Consider the following 26973-nt stretch of genomic DNA (forward strand, 5'->3'; position numbering starts at 1 on the left):
AAATTTATAAAATGTACAATTAAGACCTTATTTCAGACACTATGCACAATTTCTGTCACAATATTACAAAAATTATATTTTGCTCAAGCATCAGTTCAGAGCAACCAGAAGACATTCCTGGGCTTAAAGTACTGTCCTATAGTAAAGAGAAGATGAGGGAAGAGACAGAATCAAGTGCTCAAAATATTTCAAAGCTATTAAGAAAGTCCACCCAGTGGACGTCTTCAGAATAAACAGAAAACATGATCTAAAGGACACAAGTGGGAACTACTGGACTGTATGTGGAAGTGCATTTAAGACAATAAAACAGAGTTGAAGTTGTATGAAACAAGCTACTCAGCCATTTTATTGAAGCCTATATGCTTTTGCTTCTTTGAAGAAACAAATGGATGAGACCCACGGATTGATCAGCTACTGAGTACCAAATAGGCTACAGGTACCGACTGGCTTCCTTGTGTTTGTAACCTTTCCTATGTTCTTACTTGTCTTAAATTCTATTTTTGTCTATCTTTATTTGTTAATTGGAGTCATTGTGATTGGCATGGTAATAGAGATAAGTAACCTCTAACTGGAATGCAATGTAATTACATGACCAGTCTTTCTTATCTGGTCATGTCATTTCTGTTTTTCTGTTTAAGCGGTAATCTTAAGTGTCTTCATCACATACTCCCTAAACTGCCCTGACCACAGCCCAGTGAGCTTCTTCGCCTTTCTGTGAAACATGTCCTTATCTCCTTCATTAATAGACCTTAAAGCTTAAGTCCATGAATTGCTAGTTTTACAGCCATGATTTCATCATAAAAAGACCATTTATTGCTAAATTTTAAGCCCGTTCAGAATGAAAACCTTTTATATTCAAAGTTATCACCGCCCAGATATCAAATATGGTTCTTATTTCTTTAGCAGTGACAGTTTAATACCCTTGGCTGTAGCCATGTCACATGTGAAAAAATATAGATGTGCAGGTTTTGAAGTTTTTATGGACACCATATGATATTCTTCTCATAAAACGAACATATACAACTCTCAGCAACAGACACGGTGGTATCTGCAAAATGTGTTTGTAATATATTCTTTTTTTTTCCAAAACAAGACATGCTTTGCATAGACCATGGCCGTTTTACAATGAATCTGGCTGTAAAGTCTGTTATTTTAACCAACCGCTGTGATTTCTAGAGGTTGAGGGGTTCTCTATACAGCAAAGCTTTCCATGTCTTTACTTGCCTAAAAGCAATTAGAAATAGGTAACATTTTGTGACAATGAAAATCCCTCCATAATTCTAATGTTTTTAGAGGTGCCCTGTCTCAGTAATGAGACTATAGAGAGTGCAGGCTTTAACGCTGAAAATGTTTTTTTTCTTCATAAACATGCATGGGTACAACAGCAGTGAAATGCAGCCTATTCATCAAGATCAAAGGTTTCACACTTCAGGTAAGGTTCACACTTTATGGAATTTTACATCTTTAATCACTGCTGACTTTAATATAATTCTTGGCTTAGATCATGCTATTCAATATGATTCAAAGTCCCCAGAGGAAACAGATTCCTACAGTTCTAAGCCAGCAAGGAGTTCAATTTTAATTTGCTGTAAATTCATAGTATCTAAAGTCAAACTGACAACTAGATCGATTTATCACCACTCATAAATGTGTAAGATCTTAAATGCTTCTGTTGTCTACAGCAGTACTGCTCAGAAGTTAAGTTTGATGACCAATATGTTTTACTACTAATAGTCCTACACTGTTTTTTTCCATTACGGCCAAGTGATAAGAGCATTTATAATGTGTTTTAATTTTTCAATTTTTTAATTTGTGTTTTAAATATGACCTAAAAGCACTCACGCATTGGATATCTTAAAATAAACTATTTTATTCAACTTGCATTGTTTAATTTTTCATCTTCATGAGTCTGTTGTCATGTCTGTCTGTTAAGGTATGCCGGACACACATTAGCAGCTCATCAATCACTTTTGCTTTGATAAATGGCTGCAAATATAAGAAGCAAAGCATATCATTTCACCTATACTCTGAAAAATAACAGCTTAGATTCTGTTTCTTTTCAACTCAGCGCCACAGATACATTTATTTTGCTGATTAAAGTTCCAGCACCCATAGATATGTACTGTACCATAAGTGTTCAATCAACTTTACAGATAGAGAATTTACTACAATTTGCTTAATGTTTAAATAGGACCCTCACTTCATTAGTCACTTTCCAGACCCCTTAGCAGTTTGTTGCAGGTTGGATGAAGAAGGGGCTGCAGTTACAGATGGTCTGCTACTAGAGTCCTCTAATTGTTGTAAATAGCCTCACTGGGTGTTAATTACCTAATTATGGCATTACTGGTGAAGGGTCTGCACATTCTCACATGGGTGAAATTATGCTTTTGATATAAAAACGGCCTATGTAGGGATGTGTTTTTGAATGGTCTTATGTTGTATATTCTGAAAAGGCCTGTAACAGAGCCTCCTGGACTTGACTTTGTTGGCTGTCCTGAGTTTTTGGGTATGCAGATCTTTGGGATTGTCCTTGCTCAAACACGGTTGTATAGTACTCAGTCAGTATAACTTATGCCCCTCTTGTATTTATTTATCACTCAGTTCGTGTAAAATATAAATCAAATGAAAAATGCTTGCATGATTGTGACTGTAAATGGACCTAGCCACTAAAATCTCTCTATGTCTTTTTCTGACACATTTTAATCACTTGGATATCTTCAGTCTCGTCTTCAGGCAGCTTTCAAGAGTTACACACCACACACTGGTCCCTTTGATAAGGTCTTCTGAGGTCTTCTCTTACTGCAACAACCAAACCACAAGTTTACTTTTGAAAACGTTTGACCACCCTTATTATGTACTACTCACTCAATATCTTTCTATAGACCACCTTTGGCAAAAGCAATCAGGTAACATGCTCACTTTATCGTTCTGCCACCTGCTTATATTTTAAGTTAATACTGATTAACATTTCTGAATATCTGTACTTCTTCTCCATTATACGAGTGACTTGAAATATATAGTTACCTGTCAATTGTTTTGATCTGAAATGTTCAAATATTTTCAAATGAGAAATGAGAAAAAATAAAATCACCAAATTTTTCAGCTGAAGCAAGCAAATTACGTTCTAATTTTATGTCATATTAAAGTTTGTGTGTGTGTGGGGGGGGTGTATAGTAATTCTTTCATTCACAATAAAGAAACTGTTTTTAACCGGGCACAACTCCAACTCCTAGACTCTCCTTGTCCATGTTGACTCTCACCAAGTCCATATTAAATCAATTCAGAAAAAAAAGGTTTGTCTGAAGCTTGCTTCAAATTAATCAGCTCTGAATGTTAAAGAATTCTCTCCAGATCGTGTGTAAGGTGACATAGCTATAATCAACACATTTGGAGATCTAATGGTCCATTGTCTATCTATTGTCTAAACATGACAATATTTGACAGGTAGATTCTCACTTCAGAAGACAGAATACTTTTAGTCTTCCAGTGCAGCACCACCTAATCCTTCGTGAAGATGAAGCATGAACCCAAGGCCTTGCACTGCTGTCACATTTCACACATGTTCTATTACATACTTATGAATGAACGCCGGGCATCTGGTTTGGCTTTGAGCATGCGGTCATAGGTTAAGCTAGAAGCAGAGGCCTTTTGTCAATGGTAACGGGTAGGAATGGGGAGAACAGAGGTTTCTCACACAAACTGGCTTAGCAGGAGCCGATATTAAAAGCTGCCAGTGAAATACCTGGTTTAGTGTTACTTTAAGAATGTCATAGTGCAGCCTTAGTTCAGTTTTGAAATCTTTACTTAGCTCAATTTGACATATGTGCTCAGATGCATTCCAATTAAAGGAGTACTATGGAGTCCAGTACTTGCTTTTGTTGTGGTTTCAATGTTTTTTTCAGTTCATTTGATCTTTTCCCATGTGTTCAACCTCAGTTGCCTACGCAGAAGAATCTGATCTGCAGCGGTGGTGAGTGGTGCTGTCATTTTTATATTCCAAATACCTATGCATAATTGTAAATTAACCCTTCCCTTGATCAATACCAAGACCTTGTCGGTAAGGTGCCCCAGAACCCAGAAATGCAATGAAAGCCCGCTCTTTCTGAGCTTGTTCAGAAACTGAATCTGTTGCTTGTGAATTTTTTACCAACCGTACACTGAATTCATAGAACTCATAAAACCTTTCAATTCAATTCACTGAGCTGAAATGCACTTTTGTGTGGGGTGGGGGGGAGTGGGGGCTAGTGAAAGCTGGATAATAGATTCATGCATCATTTATGTAAAGGAAATAAAAGTCATTTTCTTCACATGGTCCTCTTTAGAGAAAACCTACAGTGATTAATATAACCAGAATACATGAGACTGATATCCAGTGCCCATATTAAGATCATGCATTGTGTAACTTACCCCTAGCCTGTCTGTTCTCTTTAGAGAACGCTCTCCACAGTTACAAGCACGCATCTGCTACTAAATCACTTGACATCAGGGTCCTATAATCACAAAGTGAGATCCGAACAAGCCAAACCCAGCTAACGCAGGCCAGTGCATGTGGTCATTTGTAAATGTTGTGTCAGCAGTAGGCACCCTGGCCTCCTCCCAGCGCCTCACCCAGTCCCTACTTAGTGCAGAATCCACACACTCAACTAAACACAGCGGTTCCTGAAACTGCAGCTGTAAGCTGCTTAGGCTTCTTGCCGGTTGAGCAAGACCTAGTTTGAAACGTTTGGCAATGTGATTCAGGTCACAATGAGCCATGATAAAGAACTGTGGATCAAGAGTTGTTTTATTTAAAGAAAAAACAGTAAAAAAAAAAAAGCCTTTCACTTAATTTGTTTAAAAATACTGTGTAAGCACATAAAAATTACAAAACATTTTCCATTAATTTCCATCCTTTTTTCATCTCACACGAAACTAGTCGATCACCGTTAACTTGATCAACTCAAAATCAACGAATTTGATCAAATCTGCAATATTTATCTTAATTGTATCAGGAATTTTAAACAAAATGTAAATTGTTATGTAAACTCAAGCTGTGGAAACCCAAACTTTTTTTTTTGTCTAACCGGCAATTTCAATTGCCCTTTAAAATCGAGGTATTTTTTTTCAGTCTCACTCATGTTTATAACTCTATAAACTTTTTAAACTTTATTAATTATTATTTAGAACAATCCATTTTTAAGTGCAGCAGTAATCTTGCAGGTCTAATATAATTCTAATTTACCTGGCGTTCGTATTTTATTTTTCAAAATTAGCCATTATTATTATTCAACTTGACTGCACTTACATTTAATTCATTTAGGTACAATAAGAAGGGCCTGCTAAAACATATCTATGTTCTTTCTCAACATCGGACTTCCAGGAAATTGTAATTAGATGCTTTTGAGGACGTCTATTGACTATTTAGAAATAGTGAGATTTGTCTTAAGCTACTAGGGCTATAGGATGAGGAGGCTGAGCATCTGGAAAAAAAAAACAGGAAAACACAGGGAGAACATTAAAACTCCACACTTCCTGTATAGCATCCCAGGTCTGGAATTGAACCCAGGAACCCAGCACTGCAAGGCAGCAATCCTGGCCACTGTGCCACCCCAGCTGAAACATACTTTACATGTTTCCTAGAAGGCGGCTCTTAAATTATGTAGAATGTACCACAGTGAGGCAAACACAGGCACAACAAAGATGGAAAACATGGAAAACAGACCTCCCCATGACGGAACAAGTCATCGCATAGTACCCAATGAGCCACTCAAATCTCTTCACCACACATTCCTCTCATTCGAAGCCGAACTGTTAATGCCAGAGATGATGATTATTTAAGCTCCTGCCACTCCTTGGCTGTTTCACACACACCTCACTGGGCCTTCTCCACTCGCTTCGACTTGAATTATTGTTCTGTGCATTCCCTTATCCCCATGCAAGTGTGAAATTTGCTTTGACAAGGTGTAACTTTTTCAGCTAAATGTTAGCATACAAGCTGGAAAAATAGATCATAACCAGAATCCAATGGAACTGACTGGAATCCTTGCACAATATCGGCATCCACACTCCGAAACAAGTGCATGGAAGGATTCAATTTAGGACGTAATGCATTACTTAATCACTGGCTGCTCTTTGGTATCTGCAAAAACAAACGCTTGACATTTGCCTTAATCATTTCAAGATACTGTAAATTATTCTCCTTCCTAGCTGATTACATTGGAATTTTCAAAATACAGCACAGTTCTCATGGAATACGTAATTATTTCAAGTGTATTTAGCACATACTGCATCAGCATTTCTTAAAATATGACATAGCTCTACTCAAATCCTTGTACAGTTTGATATTTCTCAAGAAAACCCCCACCTCATAATATATGTCATGATGATTAAAATTTTCTTTACAAAGGAGAATATGCTGGATTTTGTTGACAGCTTTAGAATGCTTATGCAGAATACAAATTAAATAGCAATCAAATAAACTTGAGCCGTTACAACAGGTTATCAAGATCATGTGGGTTTCAGAAGTTTCCGGTTTGCAATTTGTCAAGCACAACAGAAACTATGTTTAAGCTTCCTAAATAAGTACAAATGTCAATTGATTCATTATAACTGCTTTTACTCTGTGTAATTGTTTGTTATTAATATTATGGTACTGGATTGAGTTAATTGTAATATTGAGTGTATTGTAATACTGTCATATATTTAATATGTTATGACCTCTTGATATGCTCATCAAAGACAAGTTCCCTCAGGTAATCAAGACAATAAAGGTTAATTCAATTCAGTCACAGAACTTAATGATCTGATGAATGGCCAAGCTGTCACATCACTTGCTGAAACGTATCTAGGTTATGGACAAATATTATTACCATTCCATCTGAAGGTGGCTTGTAGAGAATTTCAAAGACAGGGTGTCCATTTACTAGTTAATCCAAATAAATGGGAACTATAATACAGAGAATGTGCCAAATGACAAGCACAGTTTCAGAACAGCAGTTGCTGTTTCATTGAGTTAGTTAACTGCTAAAATGAATACCCTCCAAAACGTGCTAGATCAGGAACCCCAAACTAGGGAATTGTGTAATAATAATGGAAGGGCTTGTCTTCTCTTGTACAATAAAATATATGAGACTTTTACTGTGTATGTGTTTGAAATGACTCAGAGATAATGGCATTTTTATCTCTTTGCTTAAAAGTGAAAATTGCTTCAAAATCCGTCAAATATCAAGCCCTCATCCTCTTGATATTAGTATAAAAACTGTCCATAAAAAACATATTATAAATAGTGAAACTATTGACTTCAAGTTAGACTTAACAAGATTCTAGAATTTATCATACAAATTCCAGTGCTGAAAGACTAATTTAAGGAATGTGAATAAGATGTAAAATAATAAAATTACTCTGGTTCTATATTCAAGACCTTATGGCCATTAGCACTGTGAGAAACTTTTCCAAAACTCCCACTGGGTTAGATGTACATCCTCTTTTTGCTGTTAATGAAATACTTAAGTCTAGAACTGTTCACACCTTATTTCTGATTGGCTTCCTGAGTTTGAAAAGAACAATATTTAGTCGGTTGCTATGTGATTGAGAAAGGCTGCCAAACAGCTAAATCAATGCAAGTGAACCTGCATCTTGTCGATAAGCCTGACAACTGTTTGATTGAAGTGTGATGATAAGGAGGTCTATTGTTTTTCTGCCATTTGTAAGGACTTCACAGTGAACTTATCAGCCCAGGAAAGTTAGCATTAAGACACCTTTCTACAAAAAAATAAAGGAAAAACACTCCTTCCTGTTAACAAATGCACGCCATGATTAGCCTTTCTTCTCTCGTGCGAAATCTGCTCCGCCTTTTTGTCTAGTGCCGAGGAACAGCAGTCCCCTTTTTCCAGTGCTGTCAAATAAAAACGACTCAATCACACATCAAGGTGACGTTCAGATGTGACAAAGCTAATATCTCTGACATTTCAAGCTTTTGAAAGCAATGACAAAGGCACCGCTAGGATGATACCAGAAATAATCAGCAAACCACTCTGCAGAAAAAATAAAAACAGATGAGGTAGCTACAGTGTAAATGCAAGCTGTACCTCCCTTCCAACAAGCACTTTATCTCTGTTGATTGCTATTTAATTCCTCGAACTTCAGTGTGTGCTAATGGAAGCTCTTAACAGTAGGGATGACAAGTAATTTGGCCCAGCTGTTCTAAGTCATAATCATTCCTGATGTCATTTCTAATAGCTGTACTATATATATATATCATCTGTCATACACTAACTCCTCTTTTCACATTTCCTCTCTTGCATCCTCCTCCACCCCATAAGGTATTATGCTACAGATACTCAATAAACATCCACAAAAGCATCTTATTCTTGGGTGTCACTATTCCTTGTGAAATGGTGATTGGGAAGCAGAACAATGTGCAAATGTGTAAAAGAAATGTGTGACTTGGCCCTCTTCAGGCTATGTAAAGCTGAAAATACCTCTGCCAGAACACTTCCCTTGAGGTCATACATGTAACATTTGTGACAATATCTTTGTGGCAGAATTTAATTTCTGCCACACAGGGGATTTATTTTAATGTAAAATAATATATGTACATTCCTCCTGATGCTGTGGCATACTATAAATAATAATCACATGGCTTTCTGTCTCTATCCCGATCTCTTCTCAATGAGCATGCTCTGTTTTTTTTTCAGATCCCCATATTCACCCCTGATTTAACAGTCTGAAAGCACTCAGAAGAACAGCTCACCAACAGATAAAGCAGCTGCTTTAGGTAACAGTTCATCCATTAACACAAATGCAAATGATTGCCAACATTTACATTAAAATGAACTAAAAGAGAATATAGAGAAAAGAAAACCCAGTGGCATACAGTACACCGCAGGCAGCCATAAGCAGAACTGTGATTGTGTTTCACCTGCAAGAGCCTCTACCACTGTCCTACCTTACACCCATGAAGCAAAAACAGAAGCTCACCAGAAGCAACCAGATCACACAGACGCAAGCAGTAACAGTCTGCAAGTGAATACTTGACTTTATATCCTTCAATATGAGATGAGTGCCCTCTGTGCGCATTTGCTAATGAACTGAGAATAAACGCAATATTGTTAGAAGTACTGATGGAGGAATTACCTGAGGAAGTCGATGGGTTATTCCAAAAACTACTGAAATAAAGACATAAAACGTTGGAGGCAAGCAGGAATAGTGCTTCACCATGTATAAAGGTATCGGTTTCCACACCCCTGACCTTGAAAATAAAAAGTCGGAAAAGTTATCTAAAATGGATCTCCCGAGTCACAGTCTATACAATTGTAAAATCTAGTTTAAACACTAGTTGTGCATGCAAACAGAGTGTTTTTTTATGCTTAATCACAACCAGGGGAATACCTCAGGTTTTAACAGTGCCTTCCTGATTTTCATAGAAGTACTGGGGGAGCATTTCTATGAAACCGGTTTTGATAGCTGGGGATCACAATGGCTTTTCCATGTGAGCCAGTAATCAGCAGTTTCCAAGAGTACCTGATGACATCACCGCGCTCTGAAAGCATGCAAAGCCCACATTCTTGTGAGCACAAGGAAGAGTAGGCTTCTTTCACTCAAACTGGTTGCAAACATGCAGAAAACAGGGGAAAAGAAAGGGATCAGCACTGCAAATGAGCATGTTCTTTAAAGTGAATATTTTAAAACAAACTGTGATTACTCAAACTGAATACTATATATGGGTATAAATATTAATTAACTCTCTTTCTTATCACAGTGCTACAGTACATTCTCTCATTACATTGCTTAATATGCTTCATAACCTGAAAGGATGTTCCTTCTAACCAATTAATCGATTACATTACTACAGTACATGAGAATATGGATTCCTTCAACACAAAATCAAAAAGTAATTTAAATTGAATGTTATCATGGGATTTATCTGAACCCTGCATTTTTCTAGCTTGCATGTTATCATAAAGATTCGACTGAATACATTAGAATTAATTTAATATGTCACAGTGGCATTATGTAGTGATTATATATTTGCATTACCTGAAGAGCAAACAGAATTAATATTTACAGTACTCTCAGCTGTTAACAAGAGCATAGGTTCCACTTTGAATAAATTTTTCTATATTTAAAAGGACTGCAAAATTGATATAGATATAGTGTATACCTTCAAAAGGCATTATATTGTAATTCTATATCTTCTATATCATATTGCTTGTCTTTCAACTGAAAGGTTCTCAGAAGAAAGACTAATACAATCAATAAACCTTTATCCACTTCAGCACAAAGTCCCTTTTGTGTTATTTGATCATTTGTTTTAATAACATTTCCTGTGTTGGATGATTTCCAAAAGCAAGAAAAAAAAATTTAAAGCTCATGATTTCAGTTAGAAGAGTTTTTGTACAATTAAATTGAAATGGATGTGCTCCAATTTCCATATTTTGAGTGTGGCTGGAAACTAGTTTTATTATGCCACAGGCAAAATAATTATATATTTTACATAATTCAATCAATACCTTAACCCCACATTTTTTTAGTGCTGAGATAAGAGGCAGCTAAGCCATAAATCTTTGAGCTATCCATATTATCTGTTTTTGTTATCTGTCTGATATTTTTTTGCCAAATAGCAATACAGTATAAAATTTAATCTGTCTAGACACCTGCAAGAAGCCTGCCAATAAATAGTAAATGTTCAAACAATTATCTCATGGATACTCAGGTTTTAAAACTGCGTTACTGTGATATTCATTAAAATAATAAAAACGTTAGCCACTTCAGAGAAATTTCAAATTGATTTGCTTTCGGAACATTGCAGGTCAATGTCAGGTTGGTACAGCGAGTATCTGGACGTGTAAATGATGCCATCGATATTTCTCAGTTAAACCTTTTTACACATTATCTCAATTCTACTTTACAGCCTTTCAGCTGAGTATCCGGGTAAGTTTTAGAATGAGCAGTCCTTATAATGACTGTAATTCTGATCATATTAAAATAATATAATATACAGTATGAAGAAATAATGACGCTTTCAGTCATTTTCAAAACTTATTAATTGGAAGCTCTACAAGACCTTAATGAAAATGGAAAAGCACATATATTTTAGTACATTACCACAATTCATAGTGGTAGTAAAGTATAAATCTTTAGGAATGTATGGTTACACAAAGACTTGGTCATTTTCTTACAGTTCCATGGTTCATAACTCATGTGTCTACTGTAATGTCTTACACATGGATTGGGAGATTCCCACATACACATGGCATGCCTAACATTCTAAAACACATACCCTAAAACCTCAGTCATTAGGCACTGGTATAAAGAAATTCCACTATTGGAATACATGACTTACTCCTTGGTTAGTAATGAAATCCTGAATACTGGACTTTAAATTGAAAATGAGAAAGCAGTCAGTACACATGCAAGGGTAATATGATGGTATCGCAATGTAAAACTAACTATGGGCAAAACTTTTCTTTTTCTTTGAAAACTAAGCACAGGCCTGTTACAACAAGAGCCTACTGTAACAGAAAGGTAGCTTAAAGGAGTGTAAGCGCTGTGGCGTAGTGTCGTGTTCTCTGGCTATATGGTATCTTTTCGTCTGCAGAAAGACTAATGTTACAATGTCTTTACTTGCTTAATGATATGACTCACAGCCGGACTATTTATCATTCGCACAGTCATTTTGACTCCTGTTCAGATAAAAAATAATGACTTTTCTACATCCATCCATTTCCAAACTGCTTTACCCAATACAGGGTCTCGGGGTAGCCAGAACCTATCCCAGCAAGCAATGGGGGCAGGACAGAGTACACCCTGGATGGGATGCCAGTCCAGCCCAGGACAAATGCAGACTCTAACACACATACTCCTGGTGGCCTAGTGGTCTGCTGGATTTCACATGTTCTCCCCGTATGATGTTCATGTACGGTAGGTTAACTGGAGGCTGGGGAAATGGCCCTTGTGTGAGTGTGTGTTTGTGTTTGTGTCTGTGTGTGCCCTGCGATGGACTAGAATCCTGTCCAGGGTTTGTCCTTGCCCTGTGCTTACTGCTTGCCAGGACAGGCTCCACCTGCCCTGCGACCCTGACTGGGACAGAATAGACCAATATCCATCTACAGGCCTCCTTGAAGCGTGACTTGGCATTATACAAGGTTTAGGGCTGCTTCTCGTTTGTAACTGTTTTGTGCCAGTCTGAAGGGATGTAGCAGAATGTGTTGATGATAATAAATGTGGTTCAAAATAATGACTGAACTGTACACGAAAACACATTGAAAATGCATGCTGGAAATGATCATTTTTACTAGTCATCTAGTAGTTTTGACACCCAAGTCAGTAGGAATGCAGCACCCTTTTCTCACCTAGGTATGAAATTTGGTGACGTTACCAGTAACGGCATTTGAATGACGGATTTGACACCCTGCCTGCCAGTCAGAAGATGACACGTACACACCTGTTTCATTCCGTTTTCACGATTTTTCACGCAGTGTCGTGGTTCTTGTTGGTCACTATTCTTTTCCCTTCAAGGTTAGACAACTGTCTTGACAGAATACAGGTTTGTAGTGTGTTGAGGAAATTATCAGATCAGATGAGAATGTTTGAGGGGTTATGGCGACTGGTTAGTGAAGTTTCTTAAAGCGTTTTAATTAAAAAATGAGGCTTTAAAAATGGAGTAGCTGAAGGAATATGTTGACTGTACAGGCATTTGTAATCTTCATGAAAATGAAGTTTCAAAACCCACTTCAGCATGCGATTAATAGAAACAGAAATTAAATGATTAAGGAAGACTAAAATGATCATTTAGTGACAAAGGAATACTATTACATTATACACTAACTATACATTAAGGGCATTTAAGGAAATAAAGTATTCATTAAAATAAGAATTTTTGAGACTTAAGTCTGCATAAGTATAAATACTGTAAAAGGGTTGTTTAACAGTTTGAGAAATATTTTAAATGAAGGTTTAAGAGTGAAGATACATTAAAATGCACTTTATCTTAAGAATGAAACACAATTGGGCAAAAACAAATGCAGTCAAATATGCGATAAAACAAAGTTTGAACAATGGCAGAGGAATAAAAGAAAAACAGAAAAAGATGTTTACATTCATAAAAAGCACTGAACTGTAGGTTGACAGAGATATAAAATATAAGAAAAAACATTATTGATTTAGGTCTGGTCTAGGATTAAAGTTCTATTAATGCTAGAGATTAAAAAAAAGCAATTAATAGTTGACCACTAGGAATAAATTATGAACTGAGTGCCATTTTAATCATACTTTTGATCAAAATTCATATAGAATTACTATCTGTCTTAACACGTAGTACCCCAACAATAATAATAATAATGGATCAATAATGAAGTCTCAAAAGAAGTATTCACAATATAACTGTAACAAAAATTGAGATCAATGTTTAATGGTATTTGTAAACCTAACCCCAGCTTTCCCCAAAATTCAACCCTTGTCCTAATGCAATCTCAACAATAGCTTTATTGATTAATTATTGTTAATCCCACATTTACCTGCTAGAATACAAAATGTCTTTAGAAGAAAAAATTTATGTCCAAGAGGCTGGAGATGATGTACAGTTCAGTATACAGTGTGATAACATATACGCATCTTAAATGAGTTTGGTGAAGGGTTACAGAAGGAATTTGGTTAGTGCTTCAAAAGGTACTGTATATGCAACCTAAAAGTGATATTTACACTGAAATTTACTTAAAGTGAATGTGTTTGAGACAAGAATTGCCATCGTGACTGAAACTACCACCCTCTTACACCCGGAATTCTGCACTCATTCACGATTACAGTATTCTATCTCATTTTACATTTACATTTCAAATATAAATTAAAAATATCTTCTAAAAGGGAAATTCTGTTCAGTTTTTTACTAAGCGACAATATCACTATAATGACCGCTGCTCGTTTTCCAAACTGTTTTATTTCATTTTTGAGTCGCTCACTTCTAATAAAGGGCAGAAGACTTCAAAGAACTATATTCACCACTGGCAAAGACGTTGGGTTCACTGGCATCAGCTCATTGTCAGCCTCAAGTATTCTGTATTGCCTGCGGCAATTAAAAGAGAGGCAGTCCCAATTTCTCTGACCAGTTATTAAGTCTCAGTAACAAAATGAATTGCCCATATCGCAAACGTTAACAAATTCCCGAATTAACCACAAAATCAGGAACTTTGTGAAAGTGCTGTACAGTTGCCATGCTGTTCCAAACCGCTGGTCTCACCAAGGGCGAGAGCGAGAGTTTGAGGAAACTGTGACGTGAAACGGCCCTTCCTGCTCATTAGTCACTGTAGTGACTAATGTAATGCGATGTATGAGGGAATAAGTATAGGTTGTGCAGCAGATATTTCACCACAGAGTTAACAAGTAAGTAGTATTTGTCAGCAACAATAGTTCTACTGCATTAAAAGAGATGCACTATACATAATATAGTACAATATAACAGGGACGCCTCAAGTTGTCGGACATTTTGTTGCCTCATTCTTAATTGCTGACAAAGACGGCAATATGGCGTTGAGCATACCTGGAAATGTTATTGATTTTGTGATGTAAATTGGAGGTTTTACATGTTACTGTGTACATTTCACTTTCATTGTGGTTTGAAATGCACACATTAATGCTGATTATAACTACAAAATGTAACAACAGCATCGCAGTTCCCCTTTAAAGCTTTCTTCTTTAAAAACACAACGAATGCTTTGTTCATCCTAGAAGCTTACTGACCTACTTCTCTATAACTGACTGATGCTCACCAGTGCACGCTTGAAAAGACCTGAGTGGGTGGACAGCATCACTCCATCCAACAAAGATACCATCACAGTGTTATTGCCAGAAGAACAGAAAAAACAAAGCTACATTTTCCCTAATTTAACACAAATAAAAAATGACTATGTAGAGTTTCAGAACTGATGAAAAAATGAAAGGTTCCTGGACTCACTCCCTACACGAACTCCACACCCGCTTTCAGAGAGAGTTTATGCTAGCTAGCCACTAAACCATGTTTAGAGAGGGGCCCCAGGATAGCATTTTATTTTGTGTACTTGTTTTACACTGTCTTTGTGGCTTTTTTTCCCCGAGGATCCTAAATCACACAATTCTCCGTGTAATGAGCCCCTGTCTCGCTTAGTGCATGAATTTAAAGGTGTCCCAAGACCATTGTATGGGTCTGCATCTTTACGATTTTGAATTCTTGAATCTGGTCTGCACTTAATCTCTGTTCCAGGATAAAAAAGTTGCCAATATCTGTCCATGTACTCTTCAGACCTGGTATTTGCATAGGTACTGTACTCCTTTCAATTTGGCCTCAAGAGCAGCAATCTTTTTTGTATAGTGGTGCCCAAAACAAGACTCATTAACTCATTGTGTAATCTTAACATCACTTCCCTTGAATTCTCAGGAAAAAAATAAATATTTGATGGGCCTCATCATTACTTCACCCCATCATTCGAAGTAAGGTCTGAGACAACACATTTTAAGGAGAAAAATGCAAATCCTCCATGATCCTGTAGTAAAGTGATTTGAAATTCGTTGTTTGAAAGAATGGAAGGATAAATTGTGAAAAACTGTGCTTTGTAGACACACAAAAGGTCAGAGGTCTGAATAAAAAGAATGTTACATAATTACACATCTTTTTTTTTTTTTAATAAATTTCCCTAATTAAAGTTGTCCATTCAGCCTCGAGGCCTTTCCAGTGCCTGGCCTTCATGAATGTCATTGTTCTAAAAAAAATAATGTCAGGGCCTCTAAAGGCACTATCGGGTTTTGTTTTTTGTTTACGCAGTGATTTTTTCGAAAACAGAATTTCAATGAGCCCCTTTGTACAACTTGGCAAACAAAGTCTTCAGTAAACATTTACAAATACCAGGCAGTCATCAGCGTGACAAAAATGCTCTTCTAGCTAAACTTTAGTCATGAAATAAAATCATCTTTAATTCACTTCGGTCAATGACAAGAACGCCACTTGCCTTGGAATGCCAGCAGATCTCAGATGGTGTGTTAAACCATCTGAGAACAAAACAATCTTTGTTTCGTTCCTGTGGTGATGGTTTGTCATTTGAAGCCTTTGGCAACTGTGTGCAAAAAAACCCATCAAACTGGGTAAAAACGCAAATTGATGGGAGCTGTCAAGTCACGGGCAGTCTGCCCATATGTTCACATATCAGAAAGTAAAAAAGGGAATTAATGATCAGAAACTTAACATAGACCTATAACCCTTGTTCACTCATGCAGGACCTGTTTCCCTGTTGGGAAGTGACTCATTCCATATTAAATTATTATTCCCATAGGGAAAATAAACTCCTAGTCCCAGGCCAAAGTATTTGGGCAGTTAAAAAAAAACTGAGAAAAACATGCAAAGTTATTTCTATGTTTTTAATGGCTCAGCTGAATGATAAATCAGGTTTAATTTTGTATTAGTAACATGTATCATGTTTTCAGAATGCTTTCAGGAACAGGAACAGAATTAATGGAAATAAGTTCTGTATGAAGTCTAGATTAAAACAACAATGAAAAAAACATAATCAGGACTGATGTTGTTATACGTAATTGCCCTAATGATCTTTATTATTTTAATTTGAATTACCCTGATAATGTAGCAATTTACAAGTTTTCTAAGTATATTCAAATGTTTAATGCTACTTAATACTCAAGTAAGGTGATCTGATACTTGCATTCGAAATGCCTTCAAAGGCACTGACAAAGTGGACCTTTTCAGAATAAACAATGAAACACAAAGCAGGAGATAAAAGTGGAACCTATGTGGAAGTCCATTAAAAACAGAGAACAGGAATCATGTCTTTACATAAAGGATTGTGGGGATATGAAACAGGATGCCCAGCTGTGTTTTTGACTTTGACTTCTCTGGTTGCTGATGCAGGTTGGTACTCTGGATATCACATCAGCTGGGTATTTTGAGATCACTTAGCTACTAGCTACTGAACAAGCTTCAGTAGACAGGACGATTGGCCTCCACTCGTTCAGAAAAATTTCTTATGTCCTAAAGAAGTTTAAAAAATCATCAAGGTTCATCTAACACGGACAATTATTCATCAGAATTGTTAGGTGTTGAAGGGAATAAGTGTAGACCAACACCTAAAAGACAGTATGTTCCAATATAAAATGAAGAACAATGTATTTCACGGACGTCCGTGACATTTGGTAAAAAAGGTATGGATTAAATTCAACGTTTAATTTTTGAAAATATTTTCATATTTTGGACCTAATTTACTGTACGCTTAAATTCTATTTAGTGACATGGGCGCACAGCTCCGATATACAGTACTGTACTGCAATATATTTCATTCTCTTAAAGCAGGTGGTGTCTCTTAAAGCAGGAGCTTACAACAGGTTTTCCAGCTGTACACTAGTTGAAAACATTATACTTATCTTGTTGCTGGTCCATGGGTGGCGGCTCTTAAAAATAGCCACCAATCTCCTTCACTTCACTTCTTTTAAATTTGAAACCTCGATAACTCTACAGGGAAAGCGGTCTAGAAGTTAAATTAGAATCAAATTAATGTCATCTATTTACTCCGCTGTGCAATCTCGAAAGGTATTTATTTCATTGAAATTAAAAGCATGTTCAAAACCAGACTGCAAGGAAAATGTTTTTTCTCACTGGTTTTGAGACGTAAAAGAAACCACGGGCATTGTGTTCCACATCTAAGCAAAAGCATTTCACAGGATAGGTGTGCGCAAGGACCTACCTTTTTGTAGCTGCACAACGGTACCTTGCACTTTCCCATAACCTAAACTTTTGATAATAATCAATGTTCCCGAACTATTTCCATGTCAAACCTTCGCAACAGATGTATTTTACCAACAGTGAGGTCTGGATTCTGTGATTTTGTTTGTGCTGAACATTTCATTTCACATCCTGTGCTGCCCCCTGGCGTTCCTGTGGGCTCTGACACCCATGGCTGATGAGGAGTCCTGCTGAAGACCTTCGGGACAGAGTGAGTTGCATCTACTCATGACCATGAACGTGTATGTCCACGCACTTTTGTATGAAATTGAAAATCTATCTGTTAAGTTTGATAACTAGAATAACCTTGTTTCCTTGTAAGGGTCATTGTTTACCGAGCCTGCAGGAATGCACACAGCTGTTTCTGCTATTGTGCATCATAAAACAGCTGAACATGACTAAACACACGCGCTTTTGATCCAGGAGTTTTTTACCAGTATATTTTGCGTTTGTTTAGTATGCAAAGATGGGATCTGGACCAGGGCATTTTCATTCTGTTGAAGAAATTGATGCCTCTGACAGACTTCTTCAGATTTTTCATGTTTCATACAAGTACTGTATGTAAGGTTGTTCACGGCTTTCTAAGAAGTCTTAATAGTTTTGATAAGATTTATAGTAATATTCACCCTTAACCATGTTGTGGTTCTTGTTTCCATTCCGAAATACCAGACCACTAAACCTGAAAATCCTATGGCTTTCAAGAGATGATTTCAGCCGGTTGAAGCTGAGCTTTTCCATAAAACAGCCATGAAAATGAAAAGAATGAGTAACCTTGACCGTCAACACTAACCTTTGCCCTAACTGCTCACAGTTAAATCACTTTCCCATGACGATGTCCAATTTCAAACATTGCAGCTATTGTTTAAAACCTTTTGATACAAGGCCCTTATCATAAATCTCTCGTCTGCCAAAATAGTGCTTATAATGTCCAACATTTTCCCTGAGGATTCATACTTCAGGACTGTGTCACAGAACGTTTTTACATGGAGAACATTAGCACTACCTTTTAACATCCGAGATTCCCCAGATGACACTTCTCTTTTAAAAGACACAGAAATCTAAAAATAAAATCATGTTTGCATGTTGAAGACTCCAGAAGTGCAAAAAGCCAAACAAGGTCAAGAAAAGGTTCTTTTTTGGTTTGCTTTGAAGTGCCACTAAAGCTGGGGCATCAAACCCCTCTCCGGGGATTCCTTGTGACTTCTGGTGTTTGTTCAAACCTGCGCAGTCAATTCACCAATTCAGCTAAATGTTTTCTAAATTAGACACATGTAGGAGTTTTGCTTAAGGTCTTTTACACTTGTTCACACAAGGTACCACTGCCTAAAAATCACCCAAGAGCCTGGTCTGAAATATTACTGTTATGACTCTAATTAAATAATTCGACTTGCTAAATAACATGGTAATGTAGGCAAAGCAAAACCCAGAAGACACTTGGTCCTCCAGGAACTGAGCTTGAGACCCCTGCTGTGAAGTAACAGATCCAGTCAGTGTCTAGAACACATACTGTAAGCTGGTTTTGAGATGTGAAAATTGAACTGTTTCCTTAAGACAAGGCATACCTAGATATTCAAGACAAGGCAGCAACAGTGTGCTCTGAAAATCCTGCATCATCGCATTCCTTGCTGGGGTCTTGCTGACGGATGCCTATTTATATCAAAGAAGCTGCCCCTTGCTTCATTGCAGCAGATCCTTCCTGAAGCGCATTTGAGTGTAGCTATCATTCCTCCATTTTGTTCAGCTGCTAAACATGGTCTTCCTGTCACCTAGTCTAGATCCTGACAAACAACACGGCCCACAGCAGGTGTCACATACTGCCTGCCTGTCAGCTTCCCTGTTTTTCTGTGGTCTCCCTCCGAAGTGTTATCTGCAGAACTGGCCTGGAAAATGTCACTGTGTCTAGGGATATCTCACTGAGGCCTAATAAAAAGTGTTCTTAGAATTCAGTCAGCCTTTTCTAACAGAGGCTGCTATTTTCGCTGGATATCCACCCAACAAACTGACTCTCAGGATATGTTTAACTACATATCACCGTAAATGTGCAGAAATCAAATTTGTCAGTGAATTGATTGCATTCAACCACCTACCAGTTTCAAACTCAATCACGAACAAGTGAAATGAACATCTAACATGGCTTATAACGAAGTGAAAAAAGCTGTGAATAATTTGATAGTTTAATAGCCAGCAAGTGAATTCACTGTATTAATGTGTTTGTTCATCTAGCAGTGGGACCGTATCAATTAAAAAGTGTTCTTGCACCTTAGGGATGTAGCCCCATTCAACACTCTTTGAGCAAGGTAATGCTAGTGTTGTGTGATAAAGGCCGGAATTAAATCACAATTGCAATTGTCCAACTGCCAAAATCTGCTTACGTCAGGGGCCTCCTGCTTTTATCTAATGAAATTCTGTCATTGGGTATGGAATTTATTTGTGATTGCTGATATCATTAACAATGGTATCTTTTAAAATAAAACCCCTATGTTCTATAACGATGTAGCACATTCCGAAGTTATAAATAAAAACATTAGCACATAGAGAGGTCCCACAACACTAATGTGAGACCTCTGTCGTTATTTAAAGCAATCTCAGCTAAGCTTTTCTAAAACAATCTTCAGATAAAGTACACAGTGATGCTCAAGCTCCAGGGCTTCACAGTTCAATCTAAAGATAATGCTTTAAGACCCAAGGCTTAACTCCACAAGACAGTGTCCAACAGCCACCTACTTGACCAGCGGTTCGGGATTTCCTGCAGCTCGGCACTCCAGTTGGACGCAGCTCCCTTCTGCCACTTCCTGGCTCCTGAGTTTCTGGGTGAAGTGTGGTGGACCAGGAGGGCAAGTGAGTGTGTTGCTGTCTTCTTGAGTGCTTCCACCTGGGGCCTCTGATGTCAGAGAGGGTAGGTTTTGCCCCTCTGGCACCTGCTGATGAAGATCTCTGCCCAGCGGCTCTGCCGATACGCAGGGTGGCAAACTGTGATCCTTAGGAGACAGGTACCCGCTGTCTGGTGATGAGGAGTCGTCGTCCGCACACCTCTCTGGCTTCGTAGAGCCCCTAAACATGGCTGACAGCTCCTCAATGAAAGAAGCCGCTCGACTGCAAAACTCATTCTTGGACCCCGCGTCACTGTGGTACAGCTCCTGGTGAACAAGTTTCGGTTTGTCCCTTTTGTATTCGGAAAGGATCGACTTTTTTTCTGGCGCAGAATCGTCGTTCGGCGCTTGAAGTTGGTTGTCCGTGTTTGTTTGCGTCTGGGGCCTCTGACTGCTGGTGTCCTTGTGTAAATCATAATTATCCAAAGCAGGACTTCTGGTCTGAGGAGAGTCCAGAAGTGTGTCCCGAGAAGGTTTTATATCCACAAAAGGAGGGGTTTTGGTCTCTGGGAGCGAGGCGTTTTCAGTCGTATTAAGAAAAGGGGTGTTAAAGAAATAGGAAAACTGCTGCTCGTGGCTTGGTTCTTGGGGGCTTTCAGCAGCAAATGCCTCTCGAGCAAGATCAAGGCTTTTATTGATCTCGTCCTGGTTGAGAAAAGCCGAAAGCACAGAGAAGTCTCCATCGGTGTCTCCCATCTCCGCTAAAGAATCAAAGTAATGTTCACTGTGTGAGGAGTCCTCCGACAGCACAGCACCGTCACTGACATCCTCCTGTTGCCTCCTCTCTGCAGAGTATGCCTCCTTTAACATCTGAGACAAAGGGACAGTGTGATCACCGTTCCCATCCTGCATCCTAGGACACAACGCAGACACATCAGACCACTTTACTTGATGGACGATGAAGACTTTGCTTTCCGGGGTGGTTTTACAGGTACTTTTACAATTGAAAAGGCTAATAGGTCGGACTGCATCATACATAGTAATGGTTTCCATTACAGTGTTTTAGGTTGTCTGAGGCAAAGCAAATTCAACAAAAAGAAGCAGAGAATTCTGCAAAGCGTACAGTATGTGATAAGAAATTGCTTTGGTAGATGAAACAACTAAACTTACTACTGTAATAAGCATAAAGGAAGCTTTTATGCTTAAATAAGAAATCTTCATAGTGACATTTCACTCTGCATGTACAGTATCAAAGGGTAGAAGTAGTGATTGTGAATGACAAAGCTAAGGTACAACAGACAACATAGTGGATTGCTAGTATTGATGTTGAGAACGTTGGTGCACTTACAGTATTTCAATACCCTTGGTACAATTCAGACTATCATGCACAGTGCCTCGCAAAAGTATCACCTTCCAGTGATGTCCCATTGTGTTTATTTACAAACGCATACATATTTTTTTAGAGTGAAGTGATTATTCTTAATCAAAACCTGAATGACCAAATGTCAGAAAAAAGACTCTAAAGAAAAACACAAAACCCAAATCGCACATCCCTTGAAAATAACGAATTCTGAAAGTTTACATCCGTGTAAATCATTTTGTACATTATCTATTTAAAATGAACCTTTTTTAGTAGAGTCTGAGTAAGAAACGATATTAAAACCTGATGACTAATAAATCCATTAACAAAATTTCAAATTCAAGCCAAACATGTTGTTAACATAAAAATAAACATAGCATAACATTAAATTTAATCTTTGTGTTGGACTGCACACAATTTTTTTTAACTTAAATGATTTCTTTCTTGTCCAATAAAAAGGATCTGCCATCCTACCTAGTTGATGACAGTGTGTAACTTCCTAATTCTCCTACCTGCTGTATTACTAAGATGTAACAAAAACACAAACACAACAAGCGTTGCTTTCACGCTTTGTAATGAAGTAAGGAAGTCTGGAAAGTTCCAATATTGAGAGGGCGAGTGTCTGAGCTTTACATTCTTCTTGTGCAGTGTCACATATACCAGCTGTTGTTATTTTTAAGACTAATTGCAGGCATGCAACACAGGCTTGTTTCATGGCCTTCCTGTTATGTACGATGTAATGTGCTGTTCAGAGAAAGTGTTAAATTATTGATGTGGAAACAGAAAAGAAGTTGTTCACTATTTTTTTCATAATACCTTTGTTCACCAAGCTGGCAGGGAACAATTTGTGTCAAAGATGAAGCGACAAAAGGTATTGAAATATTCATATACTTTTTGAAAAATTAAATATTTTCTATTTATTGTCCTTCACGTTAAGAAACGCGTTACCTGGCGTATGGCATACGACAGCAACCAAATTGTACTTAAAGAATTTAACTTTGACAGAATGTGTCACCATGCAGTGTTAAAGTATTATTAAAATTATTATTATTTCTAGTACTAATCATAATATAAGATATATTTATTGAAAATTGAAAACTTGAACTATTTCACTCCTGAATAATTTAGAATTAAATGTATGTAATTATAAACCTTAAAAAATGGATACCATGACATGTATCCATTTCTTGTAGAATCATACAGTACATTTATTGACTTACAGTACACTGTTTATACTGGCAACACTGTATAGCCAAGATATGAATACTGGTGATTTGCCACCACCTTATGGCCTTGATCAGTTGTGATAATTGATTTAAATGGTACTGGATAACTTTCCAAATGTAATGTATGAATGGAAGCACACTATGTATCTGAAGTTTCATTTTCTCTGCTGCAGTAAAAAAAAAAGCTCATTTTTCTATATTCCCAAAAGTAAAAAATGCTCCTAATATATCAGTCCACTTGGTGGTACTTGTGCTCATTTAACTGGTCTGTGCACTCTTAGCAATGAAACACAATACATTAAAATAAGTATGTTAATAGAGACAAGTGCTTTATTAACATATTATTTCTTCTATTCATTGCCAACAGTACCATGTATTTAGAACAAATCTATTGGATTTCAAACTTCTAATATACACAGAATATAATACAGAAATGTAATAGTTTTTCTAAACAGTACATTAAGCAAATGAAAATGATAATACGTTACCTTCCAGTTTGAAAGACTGTATTCAAAGTTAAGCAATTCCAGTGGAAGGGCTGGAAAGACACCACTCTCTATTAAATTTTGTGACTGCTACTAGTCAGGTCTATGACTGTTAGCAGTCCACAGCAAGCAGGGTGTTCTGTGTACCCTGCAAGTTACATCTGTCCTCTGCAACAGACTTCACTCTGGCATCTATATTTGGTAGCTGTGCTCATGTTTCATCTGAGTGCTTGTATCAGGAATTTAGATAGGAGAGACATGAGGGGAAAGGACAAAGTGAAGGGCCTTAAGGCATTTTAGACTCGGACCCTGAAATGCAATTAGATTAAGAACCTCAGATGCCATTTATTGAACAGTTGAACAAAGCTGATGTACAGATGCTTCATTACAGCTAGTCCTAATTACCCCCCTCTTTCATGTATCAAGAAAGCACGACAGGAATGTTATGAATTAATTAGCTGTGTATTTGTAAGGCTTTTTTTAAACAGAAGCCACAGAGGCTTTTATCTAAAGTTCCCAAAACAGATAGTATTTTACTTACTAAGATATGACTACTGGTGACAAATTGCCTTCAGACCCTGTTTCCTAGCAATAATTTACAACATGTATTATTTCCATATTATTCAATGGTAAAAATCCTGGCATTCCCCCCAAATTGAATGTATGCACTGTATGTTTTGTAATTAAAAACCAAAAGCACAGTATTCCCAACAGTGCTAAATTCCTATTATATTGATTATCTCTTTCCTTGATAGCACCTTTCTCATGGAACTGGTCTGGACACTCTTCGTAAAGACACAAAAAATTAAAATAAAATAAATAAAGTATTATTTAAATATAAAAAATTAACGCAAGATCTACAGGTGCCAATTACAATGTTTGAAACTAGTGACACACTGTAGGAGTTCTTTACCGATGCCAATTCTTTATTGATAAATATTAAAATAGATGAACACAATAGGACAAACGAATAGAGACAAGAGCAGGACTGTGAGTTATGGAAGCTTCTGCTTGTGAACTGGCACAAAGGTAGCAATTACAAGAAGGCTGCCCACCTAGGCAGGGCAAGAGTGTTTTTTGGCAGGGGTAATTCTGACTGAGAGGTCCTCTTCCAGATCTACTCTGCTCGCTGCTCATGGGAACCAGAATAGAAAAGGTGCCTGTGACAGGCCAGCCTAAGAACAGACTGCAAGAACAGCTGACCTGCCACTGGAGGTTGTGAAGAAGATATAACCAGTAGCGTGTTTGGTATACAAGTGGTGTGCATGGTACTGATGGGGGTTGGCTGACAAGCCTGTGAATAATCTGGAAAACGAGGATGAACTCGGAAATAAAGCTTCTCAGGCCTTCATGAGTCTAGTCAGTGTGCGCTTTTGCGTGTTCAGATCCATAGGACACCTCTAACCAAGAGCGGGGTCTGTCTCACCTTTTATTGACTGGATAACTGCATCGAGTGGGATCACCTTTCCAAAACTCAAATACAACAGTCATAATATCAGTTTTGATTTCCGGGAACATTACCACCCTTGTGGGCAAGCCTAATTATGACCTTGTCATATTCTATACACTGTAGAGGCTTCAGGCAATGTGACATTGAAACGCTGTCCTGAGGTGTATTTGTCAGGACAGGTATTATAGCATGGAGGGTGAGGTTTGTAGACCACTGAGGAGGGCTTGCCTTTCCAAAGCTCTGGGCATCAGCTCCTGGTACGATCTGGAATAAAGAAAGATGTTCTCTTTGGGTGGTTTACCTCTATGGAGATACAGTATTAATGTGGCCTATCTCTGCTCCAAACTCTGAGGCAGAACTTCTCTCTCAGGGCCAGGCAGGTTGTGTTGAATGGCACCTTCACCCTTGTGTTGGAAGACCATTTTTGGGAATTCTGGGCATTTCATGGTGGTTCAGTCTCTTTATGGCCACGTTTATACTTGTATCCTTCAAGTCAGCCTTCCTTCAGGACATCATTTCTACCTCTTGGCTGTTGAAGCTCTACACAGTCTTCATCCTCTTTAAGAATTTCTCCCAAAGATCCCATCTTAAATGCGACCTCAAGCATTTTATTAGGCTTAATACTTTTGTTTTAAATGGCGACATTTACTTTAGTACTGCTGACTTGTGCTGCAGCAGACATCAGGAGAAGCAATCATGCAGTTCAGAGGGAAAACCGCCACACAATAGATGAGAGAGAAAAAGATTTGAGCTGCCAGATGTCCCCCAGACAAATTATGGATTGTGCTGAACTATGACACTGTCACCTAGTGAGCTTCCCTGTCACAAGCCTTTGATCTGCCCTTAACCTTTATAATGTACAAACGCAGCGTTCTCCTCCAACCTCCAGCACATATAGCCAATGCCCCAGTTCTGTTCTGTGGTTAAAGTGGGATCCCAAAAATGAAAACCTCTTTTTCACTTGGACAAAGTCTAAAACGTCACACTTGAATTTCCCCTTCATTCTGTACACCCATGGCTGTGCAGCATCATATCATGGTGTACTGTAACACCCACAGTAAATACTGTATCTGACAGGCATAAAATGCCACAACAAAATAAAATGAAGAAGAGGACACAATATACTGATGCAGCCACTCAGAACATGCAAGGCTTTATGAGCCTTCTACCAGCTATATAAATATATAAATGAATATCGTTAATGACCCTATTAACAATAGGAACCTTGATTATCAGAACTTATTTTTATTTTGAGCTACCACAATTTGCTTTAGTTGCATGATTCCATATTAATATTTGATATTAGGTTTTTTAAGCAAATTAATATGACGTTTTTACCAAAATAATGACAGCAGGTATTCATAGAAAAAGTCAAAACATTATAGTAGATAAAACAAGCAAGATAGAATAAGCATGTCAAAGTGACCGAGTTAAAGACTTTGATGTAGAAACTGTTTATGAAGAAGGTGGAATACAGCTGCCAGCTGCTGTATATACAGTTTGTGTAATATATATTTATAAATTGATATTGATTGTGACGTTTAGAGATGACATATTTCTATTATGCTTATTTTCAGATAACAAAATGTCCCTTTAGTTACATAATTCCATTTTAATATTAGATATTAAGTGGACTAAGTAGGGAAACAGATTAAACGAAGCAATCGTTTCGCTAACATCTAACGCACCACCTATCGATTGTCTTGGGCCAGCGACACATAGTCGAAGTGCAACGCACCTTGCGGCAACACATTCAACGTGGTATTGCGTATTACCGCGCGATCTGAGTGGCTGCATCTGTAGTTCTAATAGAATCTAATGCGCTCATGCGGACTCGGATTAACAAATGCAGTGGGGTTGCTCTATTCTAGCCCTGTGCAATATTATTATAGCACCACCTTGGGGATC

General features: G+C 37.6%; 1 protein-coding gene and 1 long non-coding RNA gene across 3 annotated transcripts in view; one reads left to right on the top strand and one right to left on the bottom strand.

Annotated features, from left to right (window-relative positions):
• The window catches only part of palld (palladin, cytoskeletal associated protein), a 128858-nt gene extending 105071 nt beyond the window's left edge, over positions 1–23787 (bottom strand). For both annotated transcript variants that reach the window (XM_088618241.1, XM_088618171.1), the window contains exons 1-2: positions 23619–23787; positions 20459–21457 (exon numbers count right to left, since the gene is read on the bottom strand). In XM_088618241.1, the coding sequence (XP_088474367.1) occupies positions 20459–21456 (998 nt within the window). In that variant the 5' untranslated portion in view covers position 21457; positions 23619–23787. The remainder of the gene's footprint in view (positions 1–20458; positions 21458–23618) is intronic.
• LOC148677660 (uncharacterized) lies at positions 20442–24966 on the top strand. Its single transcript, XR_015930647.1, has 3 exons — positions 20442–20572; positions 21396–21535; positions 24731–24966. It is a non-coding gene; the product is annotated as an uncharacterized LOC148677660 (long non-coding RNA).
• Positions 24967–26973: the final 2007 nt, after the last annotated feature.

Source organism: Lepisosteus platostomus, chromosome 1 (assembly GCF_059453375.1).
Source record: "Lepisosteus platostomus isolate fLepPlt1 chromosome 1, fLepPlt1.hap1, whole genome shotgun sequence".
Taxonomy (NCBI): Eukaryota; Metazoa; Chordata; class Actinopteri; order Semionotiformes; family Lepisosteidae; genus Lepisosteus; species Lepisosteus platostomus.